This window comes from Peromyscus leucopus, chromosome 1, assembly GCF_004664715.2.
Source record: "Peromyscus leucopus breed LL Stock chromosome 1, UCI_PerLeu_2.1, whole genome shotgun sequence".
Classification (NCBI taxonomy): domain Eukaryota; kingdom Metazoa; phylum Chordata; class Mammalia; order Rodentia; family Cricetidae; genus Peromyscus; species Peromyscus leucopus.
This window is the reverse complement of record NC_051063.1, coordinates 18,515,658-18,542,607: the sequence shown is the minus strand read 5'-3', so window position 1 is coordinate 18,542,607 and position 26,950 is coordinate 18,515,658. Positions and strand designations below refer to the sequence as shown.

General features: G+C 43.2%; 1 protein-coding gene across 1 annotated transcript in view; it reads left to right on the top strand.

The window, feature by feature from the left end:
- Positions 1-26,950, top strand: part of Pgm5 (phosphoglucomutase 5) — a 171,462-nt gene that overhangs the window by 108,552 nt on the left and 35,960 nt on the right. Inside the window, exons 8-9 of the mRNA XM_028894120.2 lie at positions 15,057-15,192; positions 18,944-19,127. Coding sequence (XP_028749953.1) covers positions 15,057-15,192; positions 18,944-19,127 — 320 coding nt within the window. The remainder of the gene's footprint in view (positions 1-15,056; positions 15,193-18,943; positions 19,128-26,950) is intronic.

The window sequence follows — 26,950 nt, the reverse complement described above, 5'->3', positions numbered from 1 at the left end:
TACCTCCTGAATGACTGGCAGGTGCTACCATATCTCTCTCTCTCTCTCTCTCTCTCTCTCTCTCTCTCTCTCTTCTCTCTCTTCTCTAAAATTAATCATCAACATGGCTTTCTCTACTCTCTCCACAAAGAAAGTTACCTTTCCTAATTGTTATGAAACAGCCTCCCACCCTGAAGCTCATCTTGTTATTCCTGAATATTTTAGTGGGAATCTTTAAATATAAAACTGTCTTGTAAAAAGTATATAACCATGGCACCATTGTCACAGTTAAAATGTTTAAAATTACTTTTTTAATAACTTAAAGATGTCACTTCATTGCTTTGCATATTTCCATGAAAACTGTTATAATTTGTATTTTGACTCTTCTATATAAAGTGCCTTCTCCAAGTCCCTCTAGCAGCCTTCAATTTTTTTTTTTAATTTTTGATTTTCAGTGGCTAAAATTTAATATGTCTAGATGTGTGCAAGTGTGTGTGTGTGTGTGTGTGTGTGTGTGTGTATGTGTTTAGTCCTCCTTTTAACTCTCCTGTTTCTGGGTCTACATTTATTGTTAATTTTGGAAAACAGTTACTACCATTTCAAACATTTATCCTTTATTTTCTCTTATGAGACTCCAGTTACACTATATGTTGGATCACCTATGACCAAAGATGACTTGAAGCTTTTACATGCACTCATCTAATGTGGCTTATTCTTTTTTCTTTTTGTGTTTAAGTTTTGATGATCCTCATTGACATATGTCTTAGGTTACTGTCACTTGGTTAAAGACCATGACAAAAAGCAACTTGGGGAGAAAAGTTTACTTCATCTTACAGCTTATAGTCTGTCATGAAGGAGGTCAAGGCAGGAACTCGAGGCAGGAAGCCGGAGGCAGGAGCTGCAGTAGAAGCTGTGGAGGAATGCTGCTAATGTACTTACTTGCTTGCTCCCCATGACTTGCCCAGCCTTCTTTCTTAACAACCCAGGACCACCTTCCTAGGAGTGACACCACCCCTTGTTGGCTAGAACCTCTTCTGTCAATCATTACATCAAGAAAATGCCCACATGCTAGCCTATAGTCAACCCACTAGAGACATTTCTCAATTGAAGTTCCTCTTCCTAAATAACTTTGGCTTGTCTCAGGCTGACAAAAAAAAGAATGGAACAGGACAACTTATCTTTATATTGATCGATTTTTTCCTTCATTTCCAGTGTGTGATAAGCCTTTGGAAGGAACTCTGATGCTGTGAGATGCTTTGTTTGTTCAGCTAGAGTCTCACTATGTAACTTGAGTTGAACTTGAACTCTCAATCTTTCTGATTCTGCCTCCCAAATATTGGGATGGTTAATGTGTGCCAGCATACTTTAGTTTGCTTTCTATTTCTACCATTTACCTTTACTTTTAAAATAGTTCTCCAGGAGAACTGCCTGTCTATATAAGTTGATTGATCATCTCCATTACGTTTGGCTAATAGCTGGGTCATCTGAGATTCTAGTTGTACTGATTACAATTGATTATTAACATACACTTACTAGCTTTTTCTTGCCTTTTGTGGATCCCATCATTTTTAATCCATCTCTTCCTTCAGGCCAACTAATATGGAATGTTAAGTTTATGTAGGCAGTAGTTGAGTTGGGTTGAGGCTTTATTGTTTCCATTATAAACTTTAGTGTACCACAGGCCTAAAATTGTTCTAGAAGTAGGACACTTTACTGTGGACTAAACCAGAGATGAGAATCTGCAGGGAGGTTGCTTTTGTTTTGTTTTGTTTTGCTTCTTGCTTGCTTATTTATTTTGCATACTTCTGTTTCATACTCAGCAATCAGATATTGCATGCCTGAAACACAAACAGTGATCTCTCATCAGGTGGTGCTTTTTGCTTAGCATTGATGTAGAAGTCTTGAGCCCAAGAAGGTTTATTGATATCTCCATAGAAGCCGAGGTGTTTTTACCTTTGTCTCTCATACAGGAGTGATAAATCTTCTCCTGGACCCTTAGGGTGAGGGGTGAGGCTTTCAATCTGTTTCATACGAGAGAAGGACCAGGGAAGTCAACAGGCTTTGAGGTTTCAGATGCTTAACCCAGGTCCAGTGTTGCATATAGCAATTCTGCTCAGTTGCTAGTAATATAGCACAAACAGGGCAATTGGAGTAGAAACTGTGAAGTTCCCATAATCCCATCTCCTCTATCTTCATAAGCATTTACAGAATGCTTGCAATGTGCTATGTGCTTTATAATTTCTTTATAATTAAGAGGATAAAATGTTACATGTACAAGCCATGTTGTACCTTTTTGTGCTGATTAGTTCATGTCAACTTGACACAAACCTAGAGTCACCTGGCAAGAAGAAACCTTAACTGAAGAATTGCCTTGATCCTGTTGGCCTGTGGACACACCTGTGGATCGTTTTGTTGATTGCTAATTGATGTAGGCAGTCCCAGTCCACTGTGGGTGGTGCCATTTCTGTACATGTGGGCCTGGGCCGTATAAGAAAGATAGTTGAACAAATCACTAAGTAGCATTTCTCTATGGTCTCTGCTTCAGTTCCTGCCTCCAGGTTCCTGTCTTGAGTGCCTGCTTGGCTATCCTTGATGATGGACTAGAACCTGTAAGCCAAACAAACCCTTTCCTCCCTTTGTTTGTCGTTAACTTGATACCAGGTAGAGTCATCTGGGAAGAGGGCACCTTGGTTGAGAAAATTCCTCCATCAGATGGCCTGTAGGCAAGTGTGGGGGAGCATTTCCTTAACTAATGATTGATGTTGCAGGGCCCAGACTACTCTAGGTAGTGCTTCCCTGGACAAGCGGTCCTCAGAACACAGGCTGAGCAGGTCATGAAGACTAAACCAGTAATCAGCTTTCCTCTATGGCCCCATTTCATTCCTGCCTCCAGGTTCCTGCCCTGATTTCTCTTAGTGATGGATTATGACCTGGAAGTTGTAAGATGAATAAATCCTTCTCCTCTTACATTGATTTCTGGTCAGTGTTTGATTGCCGCAGCAGATAGCAGACTAGGACAACTTACTAATACACATTTCTACTTAATAAACGTTTATTAATTGCTTTGTGATTATAGAGCATTGTATTGGGTGCTATGTTGACTACAAAGTGATGAAGACCATATTCCTAAGGATAAGAAGATATCTACAAAACAGAAACTTTGAAGGACCACAAAGGGGCCTAGAGAATGTAGTTCAGAAAATGAGATAAGGAACAAGACACGGGGGCTGGAAGTTTAACGTGTGTGCTTTTTGAAAGAGATGGGAGCTGAGCTTGTACTTGAAGAATGGGGAGGACTTTTAGACCGAGACAGGAAAAAGCAAGGCCCTGCCAGATATGGTATAGTGTCAGAAAGCCAGGGGAGGTGGAAGAGCAGGGATGTATGTGTCTTTTAGGTCGTCAATTGCTCAATGGCTCACTTTTCCTGGAATGTTATTTTTCAAATATGGATCATGAGATTAATATGGTAACATCAATTGATTTAAGGAATAGAAGCTGTGAGAGTGCATGGCAATTCAGATGTTGCTTGCCAAAATTTCTGCATACATGTAAGTATACACATGCACACATACGTGTACAATAGTTCTCTTGGTAAAATGCACTCATTGTGGATCATGGTGGAAATATCTGTAAGCATCTTTGGCAAGAGTCATAAAACTTTTTGTAAGAGGCAAGATAGTAAATATTTTAGGCTTTGCCAGCCATAGGCTTTACGGGGTCTCTGTCGAAACTGCTCAGCTCTATGACTGTAGCACAAAGGAGTCACAGATGATGACTAGACAGACCAGCACGACTATCCTCCAATAAAGTGCTAGTCCTGGACAGAAGCACGAGGTCAGAGTTTACCCAAGGGCTGTCATTTGCTACCTCTGAACACAGGGCCAGATAAAGGGGAGGGTTTCCAGAGACAGAGCTGGAAATATCACGAGAAGGGAGTTTCTGAAGCCCATTGCCTTAGATATTGAGCCTCAACAAGACACAGCTTCAACTCTCAGCTCGCTGGCGGTGGGAAGGCCACATTCTACATGGACGGGGAGGTCAGCCTGCAGGCGCGTCCGGCGAGTTTTGCTTTGAGATAGTGATGCTGACCGCAGCATGGAGGCTGGACTAGATGGGGATTTGAACAACTTTCACTTCCAGAGGTGCCTATCATTTTTCTTTCAAGAAACACAGGAGATTTTTTCATTCATGTCAAGGGCTTTGAAATTGTTGCATCCTCTGCCATTTTGGCAGGCTAAAAATGTTAGCCTACTTTGATAGATGAAGCCTCTGAGCCCAAGGAATAGTGAAATGGCTCTCCCAGGGTGCCGGAGTCTGGGAGAAGTCTGCATTTTCATTAAATAGAGCAGAACTAAAAGATGGTTCTCTGTCTCTTTGGTGTGCACTGCTTCCAGCATGCTGTCAATCTTTCCATGAAAATGACTCCTTCTGCCTGGGAAACAGTTGAAAGTATGTGAGCGCTCTGGTACCTGCAGGAACATGGCGCTGCATCTAGAGAAGAGAAACGGCTTCATTCAGCTCCTGCATCAGGCTTCCTTAATACCAGGGCTTAGAAGAGCTCTGAGCCGCTGTGTCAGAGTCACAGGGAAGCTTGGTGTGTGTGTGTGTGTGTGTGTGTGTGTGTGTGTGTGTGTGTGTGTTTCTATTGTACACAAACTTTGAATCCCTGAGAGTGATTCAAAATGGTGCCATGGGTCTTTGCATTCTAAAGAAAAATATGATTAAGTAGTTCTGGTGTACATCCAGGGACAGGGACGAGATACCAGTGTTTTTGCTTTGCATCAGGGCTGGGAGAAAGAGTGTGTCTGAGATTCCACACTGAGTTGAACTAAGCAGTACAAGGACACAGGGACAGAAGGCTTGTGGCTCACATCCAGGACTCTTGTTTGACATTGAAGGCCAACCAAATGGCTTCTGTGTCCCTCATTTCCAACTTGTAACAATGGGTCCATCATAAGCGCTATCTCTCCATGTTAGAACATGGCTTTCAGAATCCATAACTGAGCATAGGAAGAGAACTGGAGAGACAGAAAGACTCAGAGGAGCTTCTAAAGTATACTTCAGCTTTCCAAAGCAGAGGCCTTTGCCAGTGTCCCTGGGGCATGGACTGTGCACCAACCAAGAATGTTCAATGCCGTGCCAAGAAAGCTTGGAAGTAAGACTCAATCTCAGCTCAAGGATGCCAAGACATTGCCCAGGGTTAGGTCCTCAGGGAGCAAGATATATCCTGAATAGAAATGTCCCTGCTGGCATCTTTGGTTCTCAGGGTGTGCCAAAGTAGCAGGCTGGTGAACAGATCTATGTTCAGGCTTCTCTTGTGTGAGAAGGTCCAGGTGCCAGGCAGTAGGAACCTGCATTCATTGCTCTATCAAAGACACTGGATAATAGAAGTGAAGTCATCTTTTGTGCTAGTACCAGGTGTCCATCCATGTCCCAGGAAGGATCTGGAAAGCTGCTTTCCTGGGGGTGGGGACATTTTGTACATACTCAAACAGAAGATTATTCATCTGAATGGCATTTGGGCTTCTTCTTCCAGTTTTAAAGGAATCTGGGCTTATTCCAAAAACAAAGAGAATGTACTAATATACTAAAATTAGGAATTTTTTAAAAAGCCAAAACTTGAGGAAATTTTTTTTTTGCATTGTTGAAAATGTTCCTCCATTTTTTTCATCATTAGCATCAGTTTTCTAAGAGGCCTTGTTATTCTCAGAGCATGTGGATTGTCCTAGCCCAGAGTTGGTGAGTTTGTCCTGTGGCAGGCAATGCTGAAAAACTACCCTCTAGGTCAAGATCTCCAAACTTGACTGAAGCGTGATCCTAATTAGACTTATCAATAAAGACCAGGAGTCAGATATCAGGGTAAAAGCTGAAAGATCAGAGAAGCAGAGCAGCAGCCACCAGAGACTTCTTTCCTCTCTCAATCCTTGAACCAAAAGGGGCTGAGATCTTGTCTCCATCCACCTTATATTCCTGTCTCCCGAATGTGCTGGGATCAAAGGCGTGAGCCTCCCAAGTGCTGGGACTAATTGTGTGAGCCATTCTGCCTGGCCTCTATGGTTAACTAGTGGTTAGCTCTGCACTCTGATCTCCAGGCAAGCTTTATTTGTCAGAACACAAACAAAATACCACACAACAGTTGACCACCAGCTTTAGTACCGTCACCTGCATAGCAGCAAAGGCTCTCATACCTACCAAAGAAAACCATGCAGTACAACCGTATCGATTGTTTCTGAACAAGTATGCTATGTTGAATTTTCTAGAATAATTGCATTGTTTATTTTTTTAAATGAGTCAAGGCATTTCTAAGTTATGTATGCATCCATTTCTTTATGGAAATTTAAAATTGTATACAGAACTCCTGACAGTAACACACTTATCCAAATTGTCCCATCGGATTTTTGCCCTGTGAATTCTTGAGTACAGCATCATGTTCTTGAACCAGCAGTTTTCACATCTTGGATTTTAGTATAACAGAAAGAGGCCTGTGGCTTGCCTTGCCACACAGAATCTTCAGTACCCTTCCGATTTTCTGAGGTCTGCGGGATTTCTCTGCTTGTCATGCAGGTTCTGTAAATGTGCCAAGGATAGGGGCCATGTCTGTCTTCTTCTGACCTCATTCTTTGATATAAGGTAGGTTTCCAGTAAGTGCTTACAGGACCCATAGAAAAGCAGAAAGATAGGTGGAGGGAAAGAGGGAAGGCAAAGAGGGGAGATTTCAACTTTGCTATTTCTTCCTTTCATCCGTAATTGTATTTTTATCATTCTCAAGTGGTTGTATTTGTTAAAATCTGGAAATACGGGTATCTCAACATTTTGGAGAACTCACTGGAACAATTCAAACACATACAAACCATATGAGTGTAGCCCAGTTGCAAGAGGATGTAATAAAGATTAAAAAGAAAACTATATAAAATTATAAAACTAAGTTTTGGTGCTTTTTGCTGTCTTATCATCACCAGCACAAATTCATAGCTAATAAAACAGTTCTAGAAAGATCTCCCCTTCCAAAACCCATACTCATGGTTGAGTTTTAAAGTGTGGTAGTTTGTACCATTAACTTCTCCATTTCCATGTGGGTGCTGACACTAACTGGGATATGGCTATGCTTGACCGTGGGCTTCTTCCAGCTTTTGTGATTCAGTCCTCAATGTTACTAAAGCTTAGTGTCTTTAGCACAGTCATCCTGGGATCTGCTGTCTTGTGCTTCGCCTTATTGACTTATTGTCCAGTTCCTTTGCATAAGGAAGTTTTATCGTCCCCAGTAGTTGTAGTTTACAACAGTCTCAGGCCTTTCTCCTTCATTTCTAGTCTCACTACATATGAGCTACAAACATCTTAAGTTGTACAGTTTACAACAGTCTCGGGCCATTCTCCTTCATTTCTACTCTCGCTGCTTAAGACCGGGTTCACAACAGTGCTGCTCCACAGATACGGAGTAGGCTTAAATCTCCCATGTTGTCCAACTGTTTTATGCTTCTCCAAGTCAAATGAAGGAAAGCTTATGTCTGCTCCCTTCCAAGGGGACTTAATTTCACATTTGTCTGTTTTCAATTCTGCCAAGCCAGCAGGAGAAAGAAAGAGGCCAGCGTACCTCCGAGTTTCAGATGATCAAGTACAGTGATTTTCCTTCTCTGTGGCCAGTGCTTCTAAATTTGGCTAGATTGCAGAAGGGGTGAACCATTGTGATGACAGTATTATCAGGGCTGGGAGAGTAGTTTCTCTGCAGGACTGTTAGAAATGGGCTGTGTGCAATTCAGTCTAGGTTAGGCAGAGTGTGGAGGCACCGTGATTGACATCCCCAAGAGCCTCCTTGTAAAGTTGGAAAATTGAAACTACGTTTTGGATTCTCTGCAAGCCATCACCCGCTGTGTTGGAAACAAAACTCCCATTGGAGTGAGAAGAGTGTGTCCATCCCATGACCCCTTTCCATGAGATTTTCATGGGACATGTTCCATGGACCATGAGTGCATCCTGCATGTTGAAGATGAAAAGTGATGAGAGTTGTTGTTTAAATGGATTGGCGCCTTTGAGCTACATCTGCACTTTCCAGTGCATTCTGGGACCTAGAGCCTAGGAGATCATGGCCATTGATTAGTCACAGGCTTAGGACTTGCAAATAGAATGAGCGTTACTTTGCACAGTGTCTATTAAGGGGCTTTTAAAGAAGGTGTCTTGTCCTTTGGGATTTAGATGCAATGCCTGAAATTGTGCTTTGAGCCTCCCTAATGGGTTTTGGGAGATTACTAGTCACTAAGAGGCCTTATTGAGGAGGGAGTGCAGTGACTGAGTGAAAGGTTGTTAGCCTGAAAGCTCTCCAGTGACTGTAACTTGCTACCCAGGGTTGTGCTAGAGTTTAGTCCCAGTCTTGACAGCCCTGCTGGGCCAGATGCAAGTGCAGGATGCCATGGATTGCCTAGCTGTATCAGGCATGAGTGCAGGACACTTTGGATTTCCTAGACATGCCAGGTAGGAGTGCAGGATGCACCTTGTTATGCCAGATGTGAGTGCAGGATGCCTGGATTGCCTAGCTGTATCAGGCATGAGTGCAGGACACTTTGGATTTCTCTAGACATGCAGGTAGGAGTGCAGGATGCACCTTGTTATGCCAGATGTGAGTGCAGGATGTCCTGGATCTCCTATCTGTGTTAGGTGTGAGTGCAGGATGTACTGGATCTTCTAACTGTGTTAGATGTGAGTTCAGGATGCCCTGCATCTCCTAACTGTGTTAGGTGTGAGTGCAGAATGCCCTGGATCTCCTAACTGTGTTAGGTGTGAGTGCAGGATGTCCTGATCTCCTAACTGTGTTAGGTGTGAGTGCAGAATGCCTTGGATCTCCTAACTGTGTTAGGTGTGAGTGCAGGATGTCCTGGATCTCCTAACTGTGTTAAGTGTGAGTGCAGGATGCCCTGGATCTCCTAACTGTGTTAGGTGTGAGTGCAGGATGCCCTGCATCTCCTAACTGTGTTAGGTGTGAGTTCAGAATGCCTTGGATCTCCTAACTGTGTTAGGTGTGAGTGCAGGATGTCCTGGATCTCCTAACTGTGTTAGGTGTGAGTGCAGGATGTCCTGGATCTCCTAACTGTGTTAGGTGTGAGTGCAGGATGTCCTGATCTCCTAACTGTGTTAGGTGTGAGTTCAGGATGCCCTGGATCTCCTAACTGTGTTAGGTGTGAGTGCAGGATGTCCTGGATCTCCTATCTGTGTTAGGTGTGAGTGCAGGATGCCCTGGATCTCCTAACTGTGTTAGGGGTGAGTGCAGGATGCCCTGCATCTCCTAACTGTGTTAGGGGTGAGTTCAGGATGCCCTGGATCTCCTAACTGTGTTAGGTGTGAGTGCAGGATGTCCTGGATCTCCTATCTGTGTTAGGTGTGAGTGCAGGATGCCCTGGATCTCCTAACTGTGTTAGGTATGAGTTCAGGATGCCCTGGATCTCCTATCTGTGTTAGGTGTGAGTGCAGGATGTCCTGGACTGACAGATTCAAGATTCCTGAGGTTTAGTTGTGCAAATTGGACCTGGTAGCAACATCTGTGTGTGAGGCTTTATTGATTTGCTCATTTAAGGATATTCCTTCTACTTTTCTTTTATTGCCTTCTTTCATTTTTTTCCCTATCTCTTCTCCCCTCTGGTGAGTATAGTATGTGCATTGGTGACTGCTGACCCTGAGGAAATTATAATGATAATGATGATGATGATGATGATGATGATGATGATGATTGTAGCTAGAGTTTTCCTGCCTTGCCCACAGTCAGGACAAATCTCTGTCACCCGCCAGTCCCACAGCCGCTCAGACCCAACCAAGTAAACACAGAGACTTATATTGCTTACAAACTGTATGGCCCGTGGCAGGCTTCTTGCTAACTGTTCTTATAGCTTAAATTAATCCATTTCCATAAATCTATACCTTGCCACGTGGCTCGTGGCTTACCGGCGTCTTCACATGCTTCTTGTCATGGTGGTGGCTGGCAGTGACTCTCTCTGCCTTCCCGTTCCCTTAATTCTCCTCTCTGTTAGTCCCGCCTATACTTCCTGCCTGGCCACTGGCCAATCAGTGTTTTATTTATTGATCAATCAGAGCAATTTAGCATACAGACCATCCCACAGCAGATGATGATGATGATGATGGTGTGTGCATGTATAATATGGGGGCATGTGTGTGGAGGTCAAAGACCAACTTTTGGGCATTGCTTCTCCCTTTCACTGTGGGTTCTAGGGGTCACGTTCAGGTCATCGGGCTTGTGTGGTAGATACTTTTACCCACTGAGACATCACACAGGCCCAAGGAATGTGGTTTTAAAGCTTGAAAATGCTCCAGGTCTGATTTGAATGGAGAGAGGGATCAGTGATATTTGTGACAAGAAAATAGATCCTGTTTGTGCCGCCTTTGCTGGAGTCTGGCAGCGAAGAACTGTGGCCCATTCAGGCATGATGGCAGTGGTGCATGCTGGGCAGATGAAGGTGAGGTGCGCTTGGGGCAGGCTGGCTTGGATAGAGGAAGGAAAGCTGAGTGGTACCTTTAGACTTTTGAAATTGGGCCTAAATTCTCCTCACTTTGTCCCAACCAAATGGTAGTCTTTGGCTGTATGGCCAGCCAGAAGCTAGAGGAACCAAGCTTCAAAAACTGTACTGGTGTTATTCAGGACCCCAGAGGTGATGCCCGTCCCCAGCCACAAAAAGACAGGAAGGACACAGATAAGCATATTGCAGAGTGAAAGACGCCCACTCGAAAGGCTGCATCCTGGCTGAATCCAACCACGCGACATTCTGAAACATACGTGTTTCACATCTGAATCTCTATGCGTCACTGACAAATTTAAAAATTCAAGTTTTCTTTTCAAAGTAATATGTACATGTTTATTTTAGAAAGAAAGCAAGAGGCAGAGAAGAAAATCAACCAGAGTTCTGACATTTCAGAGCTGTATAAGCATTGTTAGTAGTTCTGTTAGCCACCTGTGCCCACATGCGTTCATGTACTTCCCACAAGACTACACACAATATTATTTTTGTTAAACTAATGTTTCCATTTATTAAAATTGCATGAGCATGACTCTATGTTTCTGAAGACTCTTGTTTAATATCTTATCTATGCAAGAGGTTTGCCTTGGGCTTTTTCACAATTACTCTGTTGTTCAACAATTAATATTTATTCTTCCAAGTTTTCCCTCTAAGTTATATCCATTAGTGAACGTCTGTTAAGAGTAAAGGCTAAGGAAGAGAACCAGAGGTCACCAGCATGTAGAGGCTTTTGGTCATTATTATCAAACTACTGGACCAAACTGCCCTCATCTATTGGTGCTTTACTCTTGCTGGGAAAGTTCCTTTTGAAGGCAGCCTTTGCTAGTGTGGCAGTCGTCTCCAAATGCTGTCTCACTCCAGTGGCTTTCCCCTGACTACAGTAAGACTGAACATTTGTTCAGATGTTTGCTGGCCATTGTTACTTTCCTCTTGACAGTTGCTAGTTTGGGACGTGGCTTACGGTGCTGTGGCCTCAAAAGAAAAGGGCGTGCCTGTGCCTTTCCCACAGCTGTCTATTGGGTTGGGGTTCCTCTATTATTAAATCCTGGAAACATTTTACAGTAGTCAGTTCCTTATTTATGTTCTCTCTCTCTCTCTCTCTCTCTCTCTCTCTCTCTCTCTCTCATCTATATCTATCTCTTTCTATCTACCTATTATCTCTATATATCTATTTATCATCTATATCTATCTATCAATATCATCTATATCTATCGCCTATCTATCATCTATCTATCTTTCTATCTATCATCTATCTGTCTATCATCTATCTATCTATCTATCATCTCTCTATCTCTCTATATCTTATAGTGTGTGTGTGTGTGTGTGTGTGTGTGTGTGTGTGTGTGTGCGTGCATTCCCCCCTGTTTGTAGTAGGTTTTTGGGAAACTCCTTGCTTCTTTGTGCATTCATATTTTTTTACATAATTTACCTGACACTGATAGGGCATTAAAGTTCACTTGCCTTGAAAATGTGTTAAAGGACTCCACTCCCGCCGAGCACTGTGATCATCCAAAGGCAACATCTAAATAATTGCAGCACCTTTCTTGTCTCTCTCACTTCTTCAATGAACTAGAGAGCACAGCCAACTTGACTTGATCACTGGTCCCTTATGATTCTTGGCAAATGTTACCCCTGTTGGCAAAGACGTTCAGGACAGCTCACAATTTACTGCGTGTTATTTGCAGATGACTGGGGTGGGTTTTATCCCTCTGAAAGAACTCCATGTCTCCATGCCACTAAATTCTGACATCTTTCTTAAGGACTTAACAGCATCTAATGGTTCTATCTCTGGTAATGGAATCCAGCTGGAGATCTAAGGTATGCAAAGCTCTTGTTTTAGACAAAGGGGTATTTTTCTCCAGCCAGTAAGTAAAATTGACTTTTTTTTTCAGCTATAAAAGGACAAGAAGGATTGAGATGATTGCATTGGGCAGGGTGTCCTAGGCTTGTTGTTTGGGCAGCTGGCCATATTGCTATGCTTGAGTCTTCCAAATTTCTTCCATTTCTTGTAGCAGCATGAAGAGTTCACTGGCTGGGACAAGTTTCTTTATGGTGTGATGATTAATGCCCAGGGTCTTCTTAACCTGGAGCCAGCCACAGTGGGACATCCAACAGTGTCATTGGCAGACCATTGATCAGCATGTGTTAAGAACTAAAGACTAAAGATGTGACTCTTTTTCCTATTGGTTTAAGTTACTTTGCTGTTCTCTCTGGTTACAAGTTTTTCTCCCCTAGAGAAAACATTTAACATTTAGTAATGTAGATAGAAAACAATGGTAAACAGTCTGTAGTTTCAGTTTTAGTCCTTACAGATGTTTGACTTAACTGAGAAAACACTTTGTCTCATTTTCAAGGTTTTAAGAGCTCCATGACATGAGTCTACTTTGTTGCTTTTTCATCACCTTAAAACCAAGAATGAGCTTGTCCATTCTCATTGCCTGATTGCAATAGGAAATGGTCTGCTTCTGATCCCAGTCTCATTTCTTAAGATGTTGCTATTGCTAGGTTGAGAAGAAGGAGAAAGAGGCTTGTGTTAATAACAGAATGACTTGTTTTAAAACAAGTGTCCAGGAATCAGCATTGTAGGCATCTTATGAGAATTACACTGAGCCACAAGCCTCTGTGACATCTCAGTCACTTCTAAATACTTATGGAGATTTAGTTGATTAATCCCAGAAGAAGCCATAGGGCAGAGGCTGTTAACTGTTCTTGTAGTATAACCAAGTATAGCATACAAAAGTAGGTGGCTAAGATAGGATCTGAACATGCAAAATTGGTCTCTAGAATGTGCTTCCCTTCACTGTCTTTTAAAAGACATGGCCTTACTATGTTACCTGGGCTGACTTCGAACTTCGAATGCTGCCCCACCTTATTGAGTAGCTGGGGATACAGGCAAGCACCACTATCCTAGTGCCTGCCCTTTGAACTTGATTAAATTGTTACAAGGTCACAAGATTGGTGATAGTATCATTATATTACAGATGAGAAATTGAGGCTTGGAAGGGTTAGCAACTTTTTTTTTGAGACAGCGTTTCTCTGTGCAGCCCTGGCCATCCTGGAACTCACTCTGTACACCAAGCTGGCCTCGAACTCAAGAGATCTGCTTGCCTCTGCCTCCCGAGTGCTGGGATTAAAGGCGTGCGCTGCCGCCACCTGACATGGGCTAGTAACTTCTAAATGCCGTTTCACACCTGGCAAGCAGCAGAGGTTTGCTGTGCTCCACATGTCAAAGCCTTCCTCATGCTTACCCCACACTGCAGCATATTCCTTCCAAGTCAGTGCCTTATCTGCTCCAGAGAAAGCTGCCCTAGAGAGTGTATCTGCAACACACACACTCCTGGACCCGCGTGGCACAGCAAACTCCCCATTCAGCCTGGAGGAGTTATTTGTATTAGGGTCACAGTTAGAAATGGTTCACTTTTCTGTATAAATAGCTGCAGGATTCAGCTTTTCAGTCATCCCTGCCTCTGGGACTTTGGGTTTGCTGTCCTTTGGCTGGGATGCCTTCTCTAGATGTCTGTGTCCATTTCGTCATCCTGCTCTCTCAGTCTCAGGTGTGATTAACTCACTGAACCTGGCCCTCACAGCTGCATTAGTGTCCAGGGTTGCTGCAATGGTTCAACATGAGCTCAATGAAGAAAATGCCTTCTTAAGATTGGCCTGTAGGCAAGCCTGTGGGGCATTTTCTTAATTAGTGATTGATGGGAGAGGGTCCAGCCCATTGTGGGTGGGACCATCCCTGGGCTGGTGGCCCTGGGTTCTATAAGAAAGCAGGCTGGGCAAACCATGAGGAGCAAGCCTGTAAGCAGCACCCCTCCATGGCCTCTGCATCAGCTCCTGCCTCCAGGATCCTGCCCTGCTTGAGTTCCTGTCCTGACTTCCTTTGATGATCTACAGTGAGGGTGGTTTGGGTGGTGTAAATGGACTCTCATTAGTTCCAGAGCACTAAAGGCATCCAGCGTGAAGGGGCTGCCAGGGCCTGCTTCCACTGAGACTATGATGCAGCATCCCTTCTGGCTTCTTCAGGTTCAGCTGTCTCTGTGTATGTCTTAGGTCACAGCAGTACAATTCCAGGCTCTGTGTCTGTGTGGCCTGTGGCTCTATTTCCCCTTTTCCATGTCTTTGGTTATAAGAACACTGTCATTGGATTTAGGACCCAACTGGATATTCCAGGATGACTTTATTTCAAGATCCCTAACTTAATTACACCTGCAAAGACCATTTCCCCCAATAAATCCACATCCATAGGTTACGGAAGGATGTGTCTTTTGTACTGACCACAGCTTTTATTGCTACCCTCTGGTGCCAGGTTCTGCTCTATTTTCTTCAAAGCATTTGTCTGTATTTGATGTATCATTATGTCATTTGGGCCTTCAATTCCTTCAATTTCATTTACATGTTTTTAAAGAAAAAAAACATGTATATGATAGCATGTCAATTCTGCACAGTGGATAAAAATATACATACAGCCTTGTCGATAAAATTCCAAGTTGCTAAATGGTCTTGTTAAATTTGCTTTTCTCCAGGAGAGAACCCTCACCAGAGTCTCTCTTTTTGCCTTAGGATCTGATCACCTCCGAGAGAAAGATGGCCTCTGGGCTGTCTTGGTCTGGCTGTCCATTATTGCTGCCCGGAAGCAGAGTGTGGAGGAAATAGTTAGAGATCATTGGGCCAAATATGGCCGCCACTACTACTGCAGGTGAGCATGAGCAGGGTCTCTGCATGTGTCTTGAGCACCACTCTTAGAGATGGTTTCTAAACCTTATGGGCTAGAATTTAAGAAGAAAGCATCTTTTAGAAACATCTGAGGGACTGGAAGGCTGGGATTGGCTGTTTGGGATTAGTATCAAGGGCTACTAAAATGAAAGGACAGATTTTACTTGTAACATCCTGCCCTAATCTTTTCATTGAAATTATAAGGTAAGTGGGTGGTCATGCCAAGAGGGTATCAAAATGCCAGGCTTTGAGAAATTCCTTGTGCTCCTGGGGAGCCGTGGGTCCTGTAGTCAAAGCAGACACATTACTTGTTTGTTCTATATGGATCTCTTAAAGAAGTGGGCAGACACAAAAGCTCACAATATGATGATTTGGAAATCTTCTCCCACCCTGGGTCTAATGTCCATACTAATGGTCAGAAGGATTCTGACGTGGCTGAGCCAGGACTCTGCATTTTCCACATGGTTCAGCAGCCCCAGGTTTTTTGCTAGAGGCTTACCCTGATGAAAAGAGACACAGTGGAGGGAAATATTATCTCTGAAGGAAGCAGATGAAAGAATGGTGGGCCAGGACTCAGGGTAGTTGGTCTATCCCTTTCCTCTTGATGAAGTAAGAAAGTATAAGAACATTCCAAGGTTATGCCACCTAGGTGTGTGCCAGGTGTGTGTACCTACTACCAAGCCATGCTTAGGGAAAGGGTGCTAGAAAAAAGAGTTGACCATGAGCAACTATGTGGGAAAAGGAACCTCAGACTCTGCTAAAGACAGAGGGTGTGACTCATTTTGCTTCGCTTGTGTGCAGTTATCAGCTTTGGGTGTTCAGTTGAGTTTCAAGAGCTTGAGGGGCAAAGAGTTCTAGACTTTTCCCTTATATGGTGATTGTTTTTTCTTTTAAGAAGCATCTACTTAGATAAATATCAGAGAATAAGGGAGACCATGAGAGTGCTTATTAAACTCTAAGGGACTGCAATGTTCTGGGAAATATAGACAACAGTCATAATAGCTTTGATCCTTGGTTAGTTAAGAAGACTGAGAATGTGAAAATAAATAAACCAGCATATTATGCATTGAGCCATAAAACAGAAATTCTCAAGGTAGATAGGACCTTGTTTTACTCATCAATATTTCTAACATGGGCCACATACCCCTGATTCTTGGGGAGTATTATTTATATATTTGTTTAAATTACATCCAAAGACTAATAAGCACATGAATTTCTTCTGTTGCATGAATATTTTATAAAGATTTCATCCTGATAAAAATATTTTGTGCTTGCTAGCTAGCTGAGTGATTACTCTGAGTCAGAGATATGCTCCTTATAATTTGTGGAATGACTGTTTAGGTTCCTGCCTGTGTTTTGAAGAAATGGTGTGATGATAAGTGTATTTATAATATACTTCATGTTTTGTGGCCAAGAGCTTGTAATGTTAGTTGCCTTTTTCATAACAATACCATATTAGAGAATACTATGCAATGGAGACTTAATTTCTTGCAGGACATTCAACTGTATTACCAATTGCTGTCCAGAAAACTCACAGAGATTAAGAAGAGGGCCATGGGAGCAGACACAGTGAAGGAGAGTCTCCTGTATTCCTAGCAAACAGCACGTGGAGAAGTTTTTGAAATTAGTAATTTCTAGCTGACAGATTTCTTGGCAGGAAGGGAGAAAATGATAAAACAAGTTCAGTGTCACTGATACTGAGACTGAAGTTGCAGTGGAGAAAAGTCTTCATTTTTTTATTTTTTTGGTCTGGGTACACTCCAGAAGCAATTCTCCACTTCCTATGAAAATGTGGTGCTGGTCATGGCAGCTGGAGGAGCCGTCGGGCTGTAGAGGGAGGGAGGAAAAGGGAGGGTGACTTCAGGAGTCGCTCGTACCAGCAGATGAACCCATTAGGTCTGGTGCTTGTACAAGATCTCAGCTTTAGACTCAGCATGGGCTTCTTCATTAGTAAACCTTCTCAAGTTTTGAATTTTTGCCTCTGATGTTCTCCTGTCTTGTCCATCTTCCTGCCCTTGTCTGCTGTGTCTTGGTCTGTTTATTTATTTATAGAATTTTACTATGTATTGATTGATTGATAGACTCTTACTGTGGAGCTAGGCTGGCCTTGAACTTGATTTTAATTCTCTTGCCTGAGCCTTCTGAGTGCTGGGATTACAAATAATAGTCATGCCTGGCTCCTAGATGGGTCTCCCCCACCCCCAGAGTGTCTATCTCTAATAAGAGTCCCACATTTGAACACATTTACCAACAGTGTTTCTAAGGACTTTCCTGTTACTTTGTTTCTGAGGCTGAGGAAGAAATGCCTGGTGTAGGAGGAAGAAGAGGATGAACTAGATGTGGTGTCGGTCCATGACCCCACTTTGGCAAGCGTCTTTAAACCTTTCAAGGTGATAAAAGTAGTAGAAACTACTCAGGGCTTCCATCCTTTGGTTCACCCTGAGCATTTTCTGTTCTGCAGAAAGCCCAGATGTGAAGTCCTTCTGAAGCCATTGGGGCCCAGAGCTCCTCCTCTGGCTCCTCTGTAAATAGTCAACCCCTCCTTGGGATGCCAGTTGAATTTGGAGCCTATTATCTGACGTTTGGAGAGACAATTTCTTTATGTCAGTGACTAAGGAAAAAAAAAAAACAACCAACCAACCAATGAACAGATTTTTAAAAAAAAAAAAAAAAAAAAAAAGAAAAGAAAAGCTCGGATGCCTGGCATGTACCAGCTGTGTGGTATGCATCATCATATTTCAAACTCCAAAATAAACAGGGCAGGGATAATTTTTAGTCTTTCTTTTTTCCTTCTGATCACCCCAGTGCTACTATTACATTTGATGCTTGTGGATAGGGAGACTTTTGGAATGGAACACTTGTGACAGTTCTTTCAAGTTCTCCAGGGATTTTTTATAGTACGTTCACTTTCTTCCTCTCTCTTTGCTCCTGCTCCCCCACCGCACCCCCACCCCATTGCTTCCTTATCCCAGACTACTTACATAGCATGCACCGTGCTCCAGAGACATCAGAGGATAAGAGCACTGAGGTCTGTGGCCTTTTGGACTCACATTCTGAAGGGCAAAGTCAGACTTGAAGTAAGCAAATAAGCCAGAGGGAATCCTCAAGACAATGCAGAAGAAAATGTGCAGGGGGTGAGGGGAGAAAGGGAAGCGCCCTGGGTGGATGGATGGATGGATGGATCGATGGATGGATCGATGGATCAATGGATGGATGGATGGATGCTCAAGAGTGTCACTTTCAGAGATCTGAAGACTGAAAGAAAGGGATGAGCTAGTGCTTTGAGGGTACCGGGTACGAAGAAATCTGAGAACGTACGAGATGGAGGGGCAAACAGGAAGAGCAGAGTGTCAGGAGTGACTGCGGTGTCACCGGGGACTGGCGTGGAGGCCATGGTGGCTGGAGCGAGTGAACTAAATAGAGTGCAAAGTGGGACAAAGTCAGTTCAGATCAGGCTAAGTAGGGCGGGGGTGGATCCCACAGTCTGTGCTTGGGTGTTTTTTTTTTTGTCTTTGTTTTTCTCAACATGACAGGGGTTTGGGGAGGGGCTTATAAGAAAGGAGCGACATAATTTGAGTTTCCAAGGCCACTGGCCGCCATGTGGAGACTGCATTGTAAAGGCTGTGAGGAGAAAGTAAGACCCGTTCAAGATGCTTTTCTTTATCTCCTTTCCTGGGATCGGTCCACCCAGCTGCTGGTTCTCTGATTGGGTTTTTCTGTCCTCCCCACAACAGGTTTGACTATGAGGGACTGGAGCCCAAGGCGACCTATTACATCATGCGGGACCTGGAGGCTCTGGTTACAGACAAGTCCTTCATCGGCCAGCAGTTTGCCGTGGGGAGCCACATTTACAGTGTTGCAAAGACAGACAGCTTTGAATATGTGGACCCCGTGGATGGCACCGTGACCAAGAAACAGGTACTTGCTAGGGAATCACAGAAACAGGTGGATCAGGCAAAGCTGGTGGGCAAAGGGTGCCGAGCTGGAAAAATCTTGAGGGGTCGGCTTCTCCATGCTCTTCACTTTGAACAAGAGTTCTTTATATAGGAAAAGGAAGCCCTCCATGAAGGTTACCTCCTTACTGGTGGAGGGTAGATTAGAACCTGGGCCTTTTAGTCCCATATTGTTTACACCTGGTAACTGATGAACCAAGACCTCAAACAGGAATAGGTCTCTCATTTCCTCCTTTAATGGTAGCAGCCTACAGGTGCTTTTGTGTGGTGGCTATTCTTGGTGATAAATTCAGAGGAGTTCCTAAAGCAAAATATCCCTGTTGTCGTCGGGGTCTCCCAGTCTATGGGTACTTCATCTTCTATTACCTATGTCATCAAGGAAACCTAAGGGCTTAGATAAGTCCAGTGTCCCTGGGAGGGGAAGAACAGTTGGAAAGTTTGCCCAGAAAGCCAAGTGGAAGATTCATGGATGAACGCTAATCTCAGGCAAGTAGCAAAGCCAACTGCAGCCAACTCCATTATTCTCTTGTCTTAGTGAACTGTGTGAGAAAAGTTGATGTCTCTACACTGATTTTTTTTTTTTCCCTCTCGGTCTTGTGTATTTATTGGTTATGGCAAGTGCTGACCCTTTCGGGAGCACATCATAGACATTAACATTTACAGAGTATGTAACATAACCCAAGTAATGTTAAGAGTGGTTCAGTTCATAAATCCCCAAGTTCTTGTCTTCTTACATATTTTTTTGTAAGTGAAGACAGTAACATGAGGCAGGTGCTGCAGGTGTTTGGGACTAGATAAGATGGGTTACTGCTAGCCTAATTTAACTAGTAGTTCCCTTCTCATCTTTAATGTGAAAGCTCCAGTACTGGGGTACTCCAAATCCTGGTACATTCTTTCTTATTCTCTTGGTACTACCTCCAGTTGGCTTGGTTTTATAGCTATTTTTTTTAAATCACCATCAAGATGTCAGTCCTTTGGGCTGGAGAGATGGCTCAGCAGTTAAGAGCATTTGCTATCACAGAGGACCAGGTTCAGTTATTAGCACCCACATGGCAGCTCACAACCATCTGAAACTCTAGTTCCAGTGGCTCTGATGCCCGCTTCTGGTTTCTGTGGGCACCAGATATACACGTGATACACAGACATACATGTAGACAAAACACTCACATGCATTAAAAATGAAAACATGCACCAGGTGATGGTGGCACGCGCCTTTAACCCCAGCACTCAGGAGAGAGAGGCAGGTGGATCTCTTTGAGTTCGAGGCCAGCCTGGGCTACAGAGTGAGTTCTAGGACAGCCAGGGCTACACAGAGAAACCCTGTCTTGAAAAACCAACCAACCAACCAATGAAAATAAGCAGTCCTTTATTCTAGAAGTTCTTAAGGTCAGCTGAGAAAGGCAAAAGTCAAGAAAACAGTCACGATCTGGAAGACAGAATGGAATCATGCCATTTGCTAGGTGGAATTCAGGGAAGTTCCTTGTTTTCTTAGGCCCGCACTTTCTTCTCCATCCATAGAGTACTCACTGCACACAGTTGTTTCAGAAGTGGAATGAAATAAGATAGAAAGATGTATAAGTTTCCTTTCTAAGATAGACAGGAGCACTAGTTCCCCTTCGGTAGGGAGCACCTCACACGTCTGTGGCTCATCGTCTCACCAAGGATAGTTCTTGCCAACCGGCCTCGCTGTGAAATGACAGCAGTGATTCGGCCGTCGGCGGTGACGGGGTCGGGTGCTCACTTGACGTCTCTGCGTCCTCTGTCCTGAATCCACATTTCCGGTTTTGTTTCACTTTCCCTCTGGACCAGCCTCCCCCATCCTCAAGGTTCACTTGCGTTTTGACGCCATAAGATTTGAGAGGCTTGAAATATATACTTTCTAAAGTATGTTTCTGGATCTACAGCTCTAACTCCCTGGATTTCCCCCATCTTGTCTGAAGTATCCTTGTGAGGTTTCTGGTCTCTGGAGAAAGCTTGGGACCATCTTTTGGGGGGACTGGTCTAGATACAGCTACATTAATGATGTTGTCTAGTCATGGGCAGCTTAGCTGTTGAGCTAATTTATTAGTTGTTTGATTCAACATTTCTCTACCTTATTTTTTTTTCTGGGGCATTTGGTATTCAGATGCCATATTCTTATATGCTCTTTAGTCAGTTATATCAGGCCATTCTTCACCTGGATTTCAGATTCTGATGTGGGTTTATTCCACTCCCTGTTCCCTCCATAACCACAGATAGTAGTTCTCATGCTTTCCTCCCTCCACTGTTCCACCAGAGCACAAATGTAGTTATAAATAGATCAGTGTCACCAGGACCTGCTCTTGGGAATTTCCTTGTAGAGAAGGAAAGAGACTGTCTCCTTTTCTCACATATCAGGGCCCTGTGAGTGACATCCTCATTTAAGGGTGGCTCTGATCCCTGCTGGAGCTTTTCTGCAGGCCTGGGTTTGCTTTAGTGAGGATGATGAGGGACCAGTTAACACTGAGCTCGTGCATTGTCAGCTAATCAAAAGTGACTTCTTTGACACAGTTTGTTCAGTTGAGTGGGACTCAGCATAGAGACTGTATAGGTGGACTCAGCATAGAGACTGTATAGGTGGACTCAGCATAGAGACTGTATAGGTGGACTCAGCATAGAGACTGTATAGGTGGACTCAGCATGGAGACTGTATAGGTGTTGTATAGGGGGACTCAGCATGGAGACTGTATAGGTGTTGTATAGGTGGACTCAGCATGGAGACTGTATAGGTGTTGTATAGGGGGACTCAGCATGGAGACTGTATAGGTGTTGTATAGGTGGACTCAGCATAGAGGGACTGTATAGGTGTTGTATAGGGGGACTCAGCTTCGTAGGGCTGTGCAACCTTTTGGGGTTATCAGCAGAAACCAACATTTAACTCAAGGATCACTGAGTCTGAGGCACACTTCAGGTAATATTGTGCAAAATCAGCATACTTTCTGAGTTACAGACACCTAAAAGACATACTTGAGTTTAAATTAACTAGTATGATTTCAAAATAGTCATAAAGTATTTTTGGGGTACTCACTAAGTAGATATTTATTGAAAGTCTACAAAATACATAATTTTGGTTTTTTGTGCATTTATTCATTGTGCAGTTTTCTAAACATAAATATATAATGGCTTTATGGTCCTATAACTTACACACTGTGCAGTTCATTCATTTAAAGTGTATGTTTCAATGGTTTTTACATTGACAAAGTAATGCAGTCACCACCTTATTAACTTTTAGAACCTTTTCATCACACCACAGTGTGACCTTGTTCATTTTAGCTGCCATCTCCCTTCCGACACCCTCCAGCCTCCAGGTTCTGGCAATCAGTGACCTACTTCTGTGTCTTTGGATTTGTCTGTTCTGGACATGGCCTCTAGATGGAATCACGTGTGGTCTTTGTGGTTTGACCATTCTCACTGGGTGGACCATTTCCCTGGCCTTCCGTATTGTGCTGCACACTAACACTTCCTTCCTTTGTTAACGGAGGTCTCCTCCATTGTCAATGCCACACTTTGTTTTCCATTTGTCCATTGATGGGTGTCCACTTCTCAGTACAGTTTCCATTGTTGACTCTTGGAATGAACCGGGGGTGCATGTTCACATGCAGTGGTTCTGCAGACATAGGTTGTAGCACTCTCGGTATTCAACTAGAGTGGAGTTGTTGGGCTAAACCTCAAAGGTACTGTCATTCCATCTTCAAACCCAGTTCTGCCACTTTACATTCTGGCCAGCAGAATGTGACGGGTCCAGCTTCCCACACCTTTGCTAACATTTATTACTATATCTTTTTGATATTCAAATACTGTTGTTTTTAAACAACCTACTATACTGTGGATTATTTTAATATTAAGATAGAAGCAGAGCCAAGCAAGTCTCTCTATCTCTGTCTGTCTCTGTCTCTGTCTCTCTGTCTCTCTGTCTTTCTGTCTGTCTCTCTCTCTCTGTCTCCCCTCTCACACACACACACAAAATTCTGGCACTCAGGAAGCTGAGAATCATGATCTGAGGTCATGAAAGCTGGACCATATAATGAGACCCCCCCCCAAAAAAAAAAAACCTCAGAAAATGTTATAACCCTAAGGGAAAACAAAAACAGCAGTATTCCAGACACAGAGATACTCCTTCAGTTGTGCATGTGCTACGGAAGGCAGCTCACTGTCCTCTTCAGCATCTTGTTCCTCCTCAGCATCATGTGGTCCTCTTTGGCATCCTATCTCTCTTCAGCACTCTATTGTTTGAAGTCAGACAGACACAGATTGGAAGACTGTTGTTGTCACTGTCCAGATATTTGACTTTGGGTTGAACTTCAACTTAATCAGCATGTATGATAATAGAGGGTGCTTGCGGAAAAAATTCTATAGCGCTCCCGTGTAGGGGCTGGTAGCTAATCCACACTCAGGAAATATTAGTTCCTTCTCTTTCTCCAGAATCCTTAACTTGACTATCAGAGTGAGCAGAGGATACATCATTTCCCCTTTTTCTGTCTTTCCATCCCCATTACTCCCAGAGGTGTGTGTGTGTTCCTACACACATGCATGCATATGCATGAACAGGTATGTGGTTTGAAAATGATAGATGGTGTGTAGTAGCATTAGAAAACATTATGCTAAGTTTGTGTTCTATCCTAGCCTTCAGATATTTGCAGTGAAATTTGAGGCTCAGATGAATGACCCCATAGTAGTGGGTGGTTTCTAGTTACTTATTTGGTCTAAATTCCACTTACTAGAGGAGAGAAGTAGATAATGAACATGGCTTCCAACAATACCTTTTATACAAAAGTTTTGTGGTTTATTTAATACAAAACTTGTCTGGTTTCTTCCTTCCTTTCTCTCTCTCTTTCTTCTTTCCTTTCTTTCTTTCTTTCTTTCTCTCTCTTTTTTCTCTTTCTTTCTTCCTTTCTTTCTTTCTTTCTTTCTTTCTTTCTTTCTTTCTTTCTTCTCCTCCTCCTCCTCCTCCTCCTCCTCCTCCTCCTCCTTCTCCTCCTCTCTCCTCTCTTCTTCTCTCTCTCTCTCTCTCTCTCTCTCTCTCTCTCTCTCCATTGCTTCTCTGTAACAACCCTGGCTGTCCTGGAACTCACTTTGTAGACCAGGTTAGCCTCAAACTCACAGAGAGCCACCTGCCTCCTGAGTTCTGGGATTAAAGGTGTGTGCCATGACGCCCAGCTGCAGAAATTGTGTGTAAGCACAGCATTCTGCTTTGAAGTAGCCTATGCCTCATATATATAGAAACAGGGTCTCACACTGTAGCTCGGGCTGTCCTGGAACTCACTATATATCCTAGGCTGGCTTTGAACTTGCTGACTGAGTCAGCCGCCTAGCTTTCTGCCTCTTTTTTTTTTAAAGTTTTCTTTTTCTTTCTTTTTTTTTTTTTTTTAGAATTTTATACTTATATACTGTATTTGTATCTTTTCCCCAATCTTTCCCCTCTCTAGCTCCTCCCATGTCTCATGTCTCCCCAAATTCATGACCCCCTCTTCTTTAGGTATTGTTGTTACATATATCTGTATGTATATAATAAATGTGATGAGTCCATTTAGTGTTGCTCATATATACATTGTTTAGGGCTGACCACTTGGGATTGGATAACCTATCAGGGTCTGGTCCCCAGTCAAAGACTGATTATTCTCTTCGCAGCCATTAATTGTCTGTAGCTCTTCATCCAAAGATGGGACCTTGTAGGATTTCTCCATCTACTTTGGGAAGTTGACTGGTGTTATCATTGTACAGGTCTTGTCAAGGTGACCACATTGTCAAGATTTCATGGGTACAACTCTTTGTGATATACAGAAGGCACATGTTGATCCTACATGTTGAGCTCATGTCTTTCCACGCCCTCTTCATGATATTCCCTGAGCCTTAGGTATGAGGACTGTGCTATAGATGTATCAGTTGGGGATGGGTCCCCACAGTCAATTGTTCTCTTCATGTCAACCAGTTGCGGATTTCTCTAATGGTCTCTGTCCACAGGAAAAAAAAAAGTGTCTTTGATTGGTGGGGAGTGGAGGAGGGGCTGCACTTGTGGATATGAGGATAAGTATTTGGAATGCAGCTGGGAATGATTCTGGTGAAAGAAAGTGGCAGTGGTATGTTCTCCTCTAAGATCCATGACTTCAGTTACAGTTAATTGGCTAGGTTTCCACTACCAGGCATGAATTCCTTCATATGGAGTAGACCTTCAATCCAATGAGGTGATCTTCTACTTTCTTGAGTTATCTTATTTGCGCTCCCTATGATATCCTATCTGAGAAAATAAGAATAATTAATAAACGGCTACATCACACAGTCACTGGGAAAATTAAATACTACCTGTGAATTCCTGCCACAAAAGGACCATTAGGAAATGATTACCTAAGCTGACTTAAGCAACCTTGAGAGCACTAGGGATGTCACAATCATTGAGCGTTTTACTACCTTGACCCCCAACACTCTAACCACTGAAACAAAAGGACCATCCTGGGATGGAGAGATCTGGGCATTTGGTGAGCCACAGCAAGTAAGAAAAGCAAAGGAAAAGTAGCCTTGTTAGGGTGTGTTGAGCCATCGCCCAGTGATTCCACTCACATACTCCCTCCCCACTGCTGGCACCCCCTCCCCACAACACCCCCTCATAACGCATACGTTCTGAATCAGAAGAGGAATGGTTCTTTATAGCAGCTTAGTCCTCCCTTTTTGTCCTTAATTTGAGGTCAGAGTCAGGAAACAGATAACGGGGGAAAAAAACCATTCCACATGCATCTCTAGAGATAAAGTAGAAATGCTTTTCCAACCAAATTGAAGCTAAAATCCTGTTGTGATGATAAGTCCCTGGCTAGCCCCATGGCCAAGGAAACATCTAGGGAAGTCTGTCCTGCCTGAAACCCTGCAAGGGTCATGCCAGAGGCAAGAAGGAAGCCCTGAAGCACTCCACCCCAACTTGAATTCCAAGGGCCTCCTCAATCCTGTGTGGCTTTCCAGACTTCATGGGATTTGCTAGGACCTCTTTTAAAGTGCTGGCTATTTATTCCATTTGGAACCAAGCGTCTATTGGATTTAGAAATCACAATTTAATAAGGCATGGTTCCACTGAAGTTCTTCCATGTTTTTTTGGGAGATCTGTCCCTGTTTATTCTCAGGTAAAATTGAGTCACAGGAGTGACGAATGCTGCTTTCTTCAAGTATGAGTGAGAAAAATAAGCAATAGTTGCAATGTGAGTGAGTAGGGGAGTCATTTGATCAAATCACTGAGTAGTTTAAGATGTTCTCCGTGCATGCCCTGTAATAAGGTGAGAGGAAGTTTGGCAAACCCCAAGTTTGTTGTGCAGACATCCAGGATGCCGTTGACATCCAGGATGCCATTGTGGCTGGGCCTCTATCCCTTTTACCACCAACATCCCAAGGCACATTTTAGTACCAAGATGGTGTCCTGCCATGACCTCATTCCATCTACCTATAGCCTCAGTCCTGTGCACTTGTAGTGCCCACAGCTATGAAACTCTTCCAGTGCTAACAGTAGGAAAATTTTAGTCTTGCTCCTGTGAATGAAGGACAGTTGGGAAAGGTGATCACACACACTGAGAGCTGGCATTATTGCCACCATAGTGGCCTCAACCCAGAGCTAATACCTGTATAGCTGTATCATGAAAATTTGTTTTTTAAATGAGAAAACCTGATACTTAAGGAACACAATTTAAGCAACCGAGACTTCTTTTTTCTACTCATCCACCCAAATCTTCTGTATTTCCATTTAGCAGGCTCAAAAATCAGAAAATCCTACCAGTGATGAAATAATTGGCAAGT